At 26.9% G+C, this 10,961-nt stretch overlaps 2 protein-coding genes across 4 annotated transcripts; both read left to right on the top strand.

Annotated features, from left to right (window-relative positions):
• Positions 1-6,064, top strand: LOC126836759 (kelch-like protein 3). The gene is made up of 11 exons (XM_050570383.1): positions 1-125; positions 196-328; positions 2,759-2,990; positions 3,073-3,248; positions 3,315-3,423; positions 3,653-3,806; positions 4,062-4,138; positions 4,209-4,526; positions 4,608-4,754; positions 5,454-5,700; positions 5,764-6,064. Exons 2-11 carry the CDS (start codon positions 240-242, stop codon positions 5,976-5,978), a joined length of 1,764 nt encoding a protein of 587 aa, XP_050426340.1. The 5' UTR covers positions 1-125; positions 196-239; the 3' UTR covers positions 5,979-6,064.
• Positions 6,065-7,779: 1,715 nt separating this feature from the next.
• Positions 7,780-10,734, top strand: LOC126836547 (eukaryotic translation initiation factor 2D-like). 3 transcript variants are annotated; one of them, XM_050570063.1, is made up of 7 exons: positions 7,780-7,924; positions 8,050-8,134; positions 8,200-9,159; positions 9,227-9,316; positions 9,567-9,774; positions 9,883-10,054; positions 10,583-10,734. In XM_050570063.1, exons 2-7 carry the CDS (start codon positions 8,079-8,081, stop codon positions 10,651-10,653), a joined length of 1,557 nt encoding a protein of 518 aa, XP_050426020.1. In that variant the 5' UTR covers positions 7,780-7,924; positions 8,050-8,078; the 3' UTR covers positions 10,654-10,734. The 3 variants fall into 3 exon arrangements, with proteins under 3 accessions (XP_050426020.1, XP_050426021.1, XP_050426019.1); XM_050570064.1 differs by having other exon boundaries at positions 7,780-7,953; XM_050570062.1 differs by having other exon boundaries at positions 7,780-8,134.
• Positions 10,735-10,961: the final 227 nt, after the last annotated feature.

The following is a 10,961-nucleotide window of genomic DNA, read 5'->3' as shown; positions in this document are numbered from 1 at the left end:
TTAATGTTCTCAGTTCTCTCCAGTCTTCACAACTCACAAGTGCAGTAGAAACAGTTCACAGTTGTAGGTCGTTGTTTAACATCTTAAATGTGTACGAGTGTAGTCCATACAATATTGTTCTAATTGTTGGTATTATACTTACTTAAAAGTTATTTTGTATTATTTTTATTGAATGACTTGGTTTGTATTATACAGAACAGAAAATATTCTGACTTGGAACCCGGCCAAAATTGTTTAAAATGAATTCTAATTGCGCCACGTACAATACACCAACTCAAACTATGATGATTATGGCAGAACATTATGATATGTTTTATCGTTTTTTTCAGTAAGTTAGCTGTTGATACAATTTAAAATATCTTTAGAATTAATTAGTTTGTATAAAATAAAAAAAAACAAATATTAATGTTTGTGATGTACATGTTTTTTCAACTTAAAATATTTATTGTTTTCTTAACCAGAAATACAATTTACAAACTAAAGTAATTAAGACGTAACATATGTGTATTAGGGTGTTTCTAATAAACATTACTTTATTATTTTTATTCATCTGTTGAGAATATATTACTTGGGTAAAAAGATAATATTTTAGATTTCTAAACTCATTTTTAGAGCAGTTCGGGTTGGGTTTGTATCAAAATTTCAGTATTTTTTGTTCAATAAATGCTTATAAAAAAAATCTTTTATATAAAAATTATCAGCATAAAAACAAATAAATGTTGATATTCACTTGATAAAAAAATATAAAATTGCTAATGCCATGGACCAAAATAGATGAAAATGTTTGAAATCAATATTTTTTTTTTATTTATACTGAATTATTATATAAAAAAAATTTTTTTTTAAGCATATTTCATTAAATAAATTATTAGACCTAAAAAAATGAACTTTCAATATAAAATCAACCCAAACCAAATCTATAAAAATTTATCTTTTGATCCAAATAATATATGCCCAAGAGAAGAACATAAAATAATAAATTAAGGTTATTTTGAACCATTCTAATGTATATATTTGACAAAAAATGATCTAGAAGCTATTTTTAGTATAACAACTATTTGAAAGTAAATAAATATGTAAGTTTTCCTAGTTGAAGTTATTTTTTTTTAGTTTATGTCAAACATTTTTGGCTTATCTATTGGACGAACCTTTAGTCCCTTGAGATACAGTAGCGATCAAAAATTATAAATTTAAGTTTTTTGATCACTATCCGTTTCTCTTGGGAATAGAGGCCTGATTTTTTATTTAGCTATTAGAAAATTAGTTAGATTTATTTGCTAAAATATTAATGCCTACAATACAATTTTGTAAACAAATAAAATTGGTCTTAAAAAAAAGTATTAATCAAACTAGTAAAAAAAATTGTTTCATTAATATTTTTCTTTCCTTAAGTTGTGTAATGTTCAGCTCAATTTTTGTTACTGTTCTGCTTTTGGTTTTCACAAACCTTAAAAAAAAATTTATCTGTTACACTATGGCTTAGGTATTGCCTATAATGATAGGCCTCCAATTTGATGTATTGCCTCCAATTTCAATGTTAGTTTCATAACAACCTCAGCCAATGAAGTTTTTAACATATTTTTAAGATTTTCAATTTGATTAGCATCTATCCACTTAATTTTCTGATGTTCTTCCTTAAAAAAAAACTAACTTGTCATACATATTATAGCTTTGTTCCAGCATAAGTGTTGTAAACAAGTTACCGTTGATAGCAACATATTCTGAACACGCATGCGCTTAAAATAACCAGTTTGCAACTACAATCTGCTGGAACAGTTTTCGGCGATTTTGGTACTTACCATTAATCATGATGTAACCCATATTAACTTAGGTTTTTGCTTTTGCGCTTACCGCCAAAATAACATCAATTTTTTTTATTAATTATTGAATAATTATTAATTATCATGAGTGTCAATTGAGTAAACAAGATACACCATGATAAAATAAAATATACAATATAATAACAAGATTTATGTAACTGTTCACGTTTTACGCATGCCCCAAACTTGTGACTGAACGTTTAACTCGCAACAGAAAATTATTGTTTCCAACAACTTGACAACATGCTGCAGCGCTGATGAAACAGCAAACATTTTGTTAGATGATCTCTATTTGTTTTGCTGGAACACGTCTTTGCATATGCGCGGAAAGTTTACAACACTATATTGGAACAAAGCTATTGTATGTAACCTCATTACTGTTTTATATTTTACAATTATTAACCACCTGGTTTATAATAACAATTAACGTTTTAAGCCATTTAACCGTTTATAGTCTTAGAGCCATATGTTCTTAAATTTTTATATATAATTTTATTACATGTTGAAAAATGATTGATGTAGTTTTGTTACAACTTTATTTAAGTAACGGAACCTTAATTTAATACCATGCTAGTAATGTAATGAGTGATGTGATTTCATTACATCACAAAAATTACATTTCTTAGAATAGTTAAATTTTAATCATTATTTGATTTTTATAAATTTCAGGTTTTCTTGTTAATATTTTCATAATAACACACCAAATAAGTAAGACAGTGGTTTTCGATTTGTGATATGTGTGTTTTCTCTCATCATAAATAGATTTATAAATACTTTTTTGGAATGACTTAAATTGATATTTTATTTTGAATTGATATAAAATTGTATTTATATCACTTAATGTCCATAAATTTGAATCCTTAAATTTAATAACAATGATAATGTATTCTATACATTATTAATTTAACTAAATTGATACTAAATATAAATGTTTACAGGAAGCAAATCATGTGCGATGTTACCTTAGTAAGTGATGATGGCACACAAATTGAAGCTCATAAATTAATTTTAGCACCTGCAAGCTCTATGCTGTTATCGATGCTCTATGGTAGCTTTAAAGAGAGCAAAGAAAACAAGATTTTTATCAAAGAAATTGATTCCGATATTTTAAAATCTATTTTAACATGTGCTTATACGTTCAAACTGAACGTTAAGGAAAATAATATTGAAGTACTTATATTTAATTTACCATGTTATTTTAATTTAGAATATTTTATAAACTTATATTGTTTGGTATTTTCTTTGTTTTAAGAACCTTTTGAGAGCAGCTGATTACTTTGATTTCAATCACGCAAGGGATTTATGCTTTAGTTATATTAAGCACAATATAGATGCCAATAATTGCATTGATTTCATGAGATATACAAAGTCTATATCGCAACCTGGACTGTACACTTTTTGTTTCTCATACTTGTTAAACAATTTCAAGTATGTATCCAAGTTAAGATTATGCTAGAGAAATTATAAATTAATGCTTTAATTTTTTACTTGTAGAACAATTGTGAAAAATGAATCAAATTTAAATAGTCTATACGAATTTGATTGTGACGATGTTGTTGAGCTCATCAAAAAAGATCATTTACTTATTGAATCTGAAGATAAGGTAGTTAATACATTTGTAAGATATTTATTTTAATAGACCATTTGCAATACATTATATTATGTTTATTGACCTAAATGTCTTAACTAGTAATATATATTTATTAAAGTATTTTTTTTTTTATTGGATCAATAAAAACAATGATTTATTTTGTATTTTAATAATTTATTTATTTAATAGATATTTAAAATATGAATAAAATGAATGAATAATAATTCATTAATTATTATAGGTGTTAGATTTTATAATTGGATGGATCAACTATAACACAAATGAACGGAACAAATATTTACCAAATTTAATGAAACACTTGAGGTCACCTTTATTTTCGATGAATGGAAGACGACGTATTTGCAATGAACCTTTATTGGAAAGTAATATAGACTGTAAGTGACTTAACTAAGTTAATCCAATATATACTCTTATTTAGTTTTAAGTGTTTTCAATACTATATTTTAGGAATGGTTTTAGTTAAAAGTTTTTGATTTTTTTTTTAATTGGCTTTATTAAATGTTAACAAGGTATTTGATAATGTAATTTCCAATTAAAAAACTTAACCAAATATGTATAATAATTATTTCGTCTTCTTTCAATACAAAGTTGTGTTATTCATGTCTAAATACTAGCTTCGAATTTTTTAGGTTTGATAGATGTTCTGAAAAGAATGGTAACTAACGATAAAACAAATTTTCGGACACCTCAACGATATGAACCAAACGTATAAAACAAATATTTTAAAATTTATGAACAACATTTTTTTTTGTATTTAAATATATGTATATTTTTAGATTATGTTAGCAATAAAGGGGTTATCAAATGGCAACGATTCATGTGTAATGTATTTGGATCCTAGGGCCCAGACTAACATAAATTGGAAACCAAGCAATTTTTTATTTTTTTGTCCTCGCCGTATTGAAACAACTTTGGTCGTCTCAGATAATGGAATATTACTTGCGATTGGCGGCCGGAACGAATTTGGACATTTCACAAATTGTGTGGACGAACTAGACCTATCATCTACGTCAAAACGTTGGGTTCCTACATCGCCTTTGCTACAGTTACGAACAATGTTTTCCGTAAGCGCTAAAGGCAAATACATATATGTTGTGAGTTTTGATTTAGATTTTTTTCGATAAATAACTAAATACTATACATCTAAAAATACACACATGATTTTATTAATCTAGGTCGGAGGTTGTTCGTTTAACAATAGAATATTAAACACAATAGAATATTACGATACATGTTCGAAAATATGGATTGAAATAGAAGAGCAAATGCCCAGCCCTCGAAAATTAAGCAATGTAATAATTCATGCCGAATGGGTATATGTTGTAAGTACATTTTTTTTTTTTTTTTAATAAATCAATACTATTATTTAAACTACTATTTTACTATTATTATTTAAAAAATGTATATATATATTATTAAATCTTGGCCTATTTGATTGTTGTGCTTGGAATTTTTTAAAAGTTTAAAGCTGCCAAAATATAAATTTTAACAATATCTGGACCCATGAAAACTTTTAAATAACATTAATATCTGTTTAAGTCAAAGTTAAGCAGAGCTCTGAAATACATATATAAACAAAAACAGAAATATTTTGCAAAATAACGTAAACGCTTAAAAACCAACTATTTCTTTAATGGCATTAAACATTATTCATAATTGAAAAAAAAATGTCTTTCTTTTTTGAAATTAAAAACAGTTTTTACACAATAAATGATGAAATATGGAAATTGACAAAAGTTTACAGCACATATTTGGGCTGGACTTCAAATATGTCAATAACAGTAAATCCTACAACAATTTTGAGGGAAATAAATTATTATATACTTTGTGTGAAAACATCTTAAACAAAAATAAAATAATTATGATTGTAAAAAAAAAAATGTTTAGGAAATAAAATGTATTTTAAATAACTAATTTTTTCAAAAACTTAGTTTTTATTTAATTAAGAAAAGCTCAGGCCTGATATGTATTCAAATTTTTTGCATTTTTAACGAAATTTTGAATGAATTTTTTTATTCAAGATTGGTGGATTTGGTGAGAATTGTAAACGACTGAATAGTGTTGATCGCTATAATACTATAGAAAATCAATGGCAACAGATGGAGTCCATGCCATTAAGACAAGGTTCAATGGGTATTGTCATTAGAGAAAACGACTGTTATTTATTTGGTGGTTTTCCTGTGTTAACGAAAAGAGTTCTTAAATTTAATTTGCAATCTTCAATTTGGCAACCACTTCCCGAGATGAATTTCGGAAAACGGATGTCAAGTAAATGAATATTTTCAATAAATATACAATATAATATGCAAATCACTTTATTCTGACTTACAGGTGGCGTTCTTGTTGGTAATAATTTATACGTTGTGGGAAAAAACAAAGCTTGGTGGATAGGAAAGGACAGTCGTAGTGATGGAGTCTTTTGTGAAAGATATGTTCCTGAAAAAAATGAATGGCAAGTGATTATTCCATTAGAAGAGTTACCAGATTATGATCATATTATTTGTCTTAATGATGAGTTGTTAAAAACGTTTAATATGCCCTTATAAAATATGTAATAATATTGTACAATTTTTTTTTTTATAAAATTAACCAATGTGTTTGTATAACTATTTTGGATAATAAAATTGTCTTATTGGACCTCGGTTGACATTTTTAAAAATATTTCAATTATAAATTTATTTATATTACAAAATAAATTGTTTCAGTTTTAACAGAAAATTATCACCTAAACATTTTTATTCAGTTCTTAAACTAACTCAGGATAAAAACATTGTTAGAACAGTGTTGTTAGAAATTAGAGATATGTAGTTACGATTTTAACATACTTAAATAAATTTCACTTTTTGCAGTTAAAGAAATTACTGCAAACTTTACAAAAATTAAAGAAATATATATTTTATGTTTTGAAATAGCATGGTTAATTAAAAATTAAATGAAATAATAAATTGCTAGATAATAGATACCTTTTTATTCATGGATTATATAGTATACTAATTATAGCTTTATGAACAAAAGGTAGTTTTCACAGTTTACATGTGGATAAATATTATCTATACAAATAAAAACGGTCGAATTCATATTGATTTATTTTCATGTTTAACTATTAATAACTTTAATTTATATTTAAATAATTTAATAAAATAATATAACTAATATGTAAGAAATATCCAAGAACCTATGATTAGATGTATTTGTATATATTTCAGGTTAAATAAATAGATTAAACCCTATTTAATAAGTGTGTAGTAACCATAAAGATTTTATCTTAGAATATTATACGCTATTGAATATTGTATATTCTTTTTTATTGGGCATTTTTGCCGGTCCAAATACATAAATTACTAGTAAATAACTTATTCAAAACAAAAAAGGTGTTATAATAAGATTATTGGTTAACACTAAAAAAAAAAAAATATTTTATCGAGGTCTAAAATTTAAGGTAGTTAGGAGCTAGAGAATACAAGATCTAAAATACATAAGTTCCCAGGAAACAAAATATTCAAAATAAATTCTATAAAATGATAAAATATTTTTTAATTTAATACAATCAAATTAAACTTGACTGCTTGAAGTTTACCCTAAAATCTACATTTGCAAATTGAATAATTAAAAAAAAATTGTTTCATTATTATTAAGTAGTATGGACGAGCCCAACCAGAATTTTCGGATACTAGGGGTTGAAAACCCGGAGGAACTGGCAAACGATAGAGAGGAATGGAGAAGGCTGTGTGGAGCAGTGATGGGCCTTAATGGCCTGTAAAAGCTGAAGAAGAAGAAGAAATTATTAAGTAGTTAATCACACAAATAAATATTAAAAGTAAATAAAAGATAACGAGTTTGAATTATTGAAACAAATAATGAGTAATAAATTATTTTGTCATAAATAATTGAATAATAAATGATAATATTTTGTTTAACGCTTCATCTTTGTATCAAATTATTCAAATATTACCTGACTCGGCTTTTTTTTTTCGTATGGCCCCAATCTAATAATTAGTTAATATACTATTTTAAATAGTTATAATTAACTTTCTAATATAGTTAAAGGGGTCTTGTAAACAACTTAGTCCAGAGCAAACCTAGCTCCAACCCTGCAATACTGAATACACAGTAACATTATTAGTAGTGGAGATAGAGATACTATTTTTTAATACTAACTCCAAATGCCAAAACTCACATTAGAGTTAATTCTTCGAAAACAATGGTTTATAGAACAATTCAATCACTATATTATAAATTTTGTATTTTCTGCGGTTTCGGTATCTTCTGTTATCTATCGCTAGCTTCATTATCAACAGTTGTTATCATTAATGAATAACTGTTAACAATAGGCTAATTAATAATAATTGCTAGTTTTTTTTGGCAATACCGATTACTTTGTTGTTTAAAAATTAAAATTATTAATATTGTATTCGTTTATTCTTCGTGATAAACTCATTGATGTCTGCTTAGAAATTCGTAATTTACCGTGCTGAATACAACAGTTTTGTTAGTATGTATTTTCGTATTATATAGTATATAGTAAGTTAATTAAGAAATAAGATTTAAGTAGTATAATATAGTGTTTTTAAAAAAATTGTCTCGATACAGCCCGACGTGTATTTTCTAATCATTTAGATTCCGCGATATATTAACTACATTTAAAAATGTTTCAAAAAGAATTCCGGATAAAGTCCAGCGCTGCCCTAAAAGGCGCAGAACAGTGAGTATCTGATTCCCTACAGTATGAAAACACGTTATAAACTTTATGTTTTATTATTATTTCAGAAAGAAGTTAAAATCTCAAATTTTGAAGTCGTTCAACGTAACCGAAAATCTTCTAGAGGATTTTTTAAGCAAGCAGTTAACTCAAATGAAAATAATTACGCACAACAATGTCATAATGAAATTGTATTGCGTTCAAGACGTTGCAATCCTGTTTGAACTTAAGGGGAAGTTGTATCCATCGTTATTTATGGTTTGGAATTTTCCTAATATTGTTCCTCGAGTAAAGTTAAACGAAAACACAACTATCAATTTTGCAGTTTCTCCCGAACTCAATTATAATAGTATAATTTCTAATGAGCAAATGTTGCGTTCTTTGCCTGTCGAGCAGTGCATAAGCATTTATTCTAGTCAACAAAAAAAAGTTATTGCCGTTGGTTGCACAATGACAGAAGTAAGTCAAATCGAAGACCTGGACAATACTTATATAAACGTCCTACACCATTATGAAGATGTACTTTTTCAATCATATGTGAAGAAAATAATTCCCAAAACTGTTAATGCGATGGAAGAAGAATTTAAAAACACTTTTAGCCTAAATGATGTTTCATCAAATGATCAAAAACAACCGTCGACAGAAAAAATGGACGAAACAATAATTGCGTGTTCATTAAATGCATTAAAAAATTCAGTGACTAAAGAGATGTTGCCACTTTTAGCCAGTACATTTTATAAAAAATTTGTTATTCCACTTAGCCCTGAAGAATTTGAGTTAGATATTAAAAAAACCTCGTATAAAAAACTGTCTACTTTTCTTCAATCGCTGGACGAGCAACGCATTATAAAATTTACCGTGGGAAAAGACGGAATTGCCGAAATAACCCACATTAATTATAGCAATTCCAAGCTTGAAGAAATTGATTCACAGACTAGTGAAAATCCCAATGCCTATTCGCCTCCAGTCAAAGAGACCTACGTTGTAACACCAGGATTGCATCCTCTCTTTTCAGAATTTCTTTGCCGGTAATTACATTAATTTTATCGAATATTTTTTTTTCATTTTTAAAAATAATTCTTATTGTTTTTTCAGGAAAGGAGATGAACTATCAGTTCCTTCTGTTCGTAGATATGTTACTGAGTATGTCAAAAAGCATAGTCTGCAAGATGCTACCGATCCATCGTTAGTATAATTTTTTTAAATTAATAATAATATAACAAAGGCCGATTTTTGAGTTTGAGCTGAACTTATTAAAACATTTTTTGAATTCCAACCAATCTAAGAGTGAAAACCAAAGTTCGAACTAAAATAAAACCTTAAGTTTATTTCAAAATTATAAAAAGCACAATTTTCTTTTATGGTAAAAATTTCAAATCTTACTATTAAACATTATGTTTAGAATTTATTTTTTAGTTTTGATTGATTTGTTTAGTAAAATCAAGACAAACGAAGTGTTACAAAAAATATTATCTCAAAGAAAAGATAAATTACTAATATCGTTCAAGGACTTGATTGACGAAATTATCAAACTAATGCATCGAACAGAAATATCGTGTTTGAATACAGACTCGAAAAAAGCATTGAAAAAGAAAATTAACACAATCGATATAGCTGTCAATAATCGAAGTGGCAATAAGAAAGTATGTACAAAAAACTGAAACTGTGCAAGTAAAAATTGAGTTATAATAATATATAATTACTATTTTTACAATGTATGTGGTTTTTATTAAATAAATATTTTGTTGTAGGTCACATTAGTAAATAACTTAGAAATGTACGGCGTTGATCTTACCAAGTTTAGTAAAGAATGTCAGCATGGAGTCGCAGCTAGTACAACAATTAATGATGTTCCGAATGCACAAAATAGACAAGTTCAAATACAAGGTTGTCAAGTTCCGTTTGTTTTCAAATTACTGACAGGCAAGTTGAAATTATTTTTGAATCATTATTATTATTTTTAAGTATAGTTTTATATTATGTAGCACATGAGCTATCGTATTTTGCTTTAAAATAATAAAAACTTGTATTTAATAATCCAAGTAAAATTGGTCTATTTAACTTGAAAGGACTGATGAATCGTGTGATTAAAAATAATAAGCCTGATTACTAGCTGAGGTAGACTCGCTTTACTTGGTTATTTTCTTAATATATCGGTACCAATTTACTTTCGTCCTATTTGCCAAGTCACAGATTTTTTTTCAACGTACAGAAGCTGCTTATATATCCTCGGCTGGCTGGAAAAATGTTGTAAACTATTCCATGGAATTATATACTTTTAAATAAACACTCATACTCACAACCAAACTCTCCTGTTATTAATGGGGAACATTAGCTACATGTACACACAACCACAAACAGGGTCTTGTTATCTAACATATCAAGGTTAATGTGTTTTTTTTTTTCATTACGCCATCTAAATTTTAATTATTTTTTAAAATATTTTTTCAGATCAATATAAAATACCTGCCAAGTACTTGCGAGGCCATGAAAGTTACATTAATAAAAAAGCGAAAAAGTAAAATACTATCGTAGTAATATATTGTGAGGTAAAATGTAAACAACCACTATAAATAAATATCTTTTTGACGTCTATTATATTTAGTTACATGATTGAGCTTTACAATTGTTATGGAAACTTACCGATTTAGGCTAAGGTCATAAACTTATCATTCTCCAGAAGAGATTTTGTAGAATTCAAATCTATCTCTAGATTCCTAATTCACGTTCAATCAATCGATACATTGATTGAACGTGTGAATATGACGGACACAGAAAATAAGGGTTTCTAATCCCGTCGACTACTAAACTAAAACCTCAAAATTCATCA

Source organism: Adelges cooleyi, unplaced genomic scaffold, assembly GCF_023614345.1.
Source record: "Adelges cooleyi isolate 19-005CV unplaced genomic scaffold, UGA_ACOO_1.1 ACOO_flye_CR_arks_rails_tigmint_CR_PRNA_247, whole genome shotgun sequence".
In the NCBI taxonomy this organism is placed as follows: domain Eukaryota; kingdom Metazoa; phylum Arthropoda; class Insecta; order Hemiptera; family Adelgidae; genus Adelges; species Adelges cooleyi.
This window is presented reverse-complemented; position numbering and strand designations above follow the sequence as displayed.

Coding starts and splice junctions, on each gene's coding strand:
- LOC126836759 (XM_050570383.1), top strand. CDS start 240: ATGAATTCTAATTGCGCCACGTACAATACACCAACTCAAACTATGATG. Junction 3,807..4,061: donor ATTGGAAAGTAATATAGACT/GTAAGTGACTTA, acceptor CGAATTTTTTAG/GTTTGATAGATGTTCTGAAA. Junction 5,701..5,763: donor TTTCGGAAAACGGATGTCAA/GTAAATGAATAT, acceptor TCTGACTTACAG/GTGGCGTTCTTGTTGGTAAT.
- LOC126836547 (XM_050570063.1), top strand. CDS start 8,079: ATGTTTCAAAAAGAATTCCGGATAAAGTCCAGCGCTGCCCTAAAAGGC. Junction 8,135..8,199: donor GCCCTAAAAGGCGCAGAACA/GTGAGTATCTGA, acceptor TTATTATTTCAG/AAAGAAGTTAAAATCTCAAA. Junction 9,775..9,882: donor ATCGAAGTGGCAATAAGAAA/GTATGTACAAAA, acceptor ATTTTGTTGTAG/GTCACATTAGTAAATAACTT.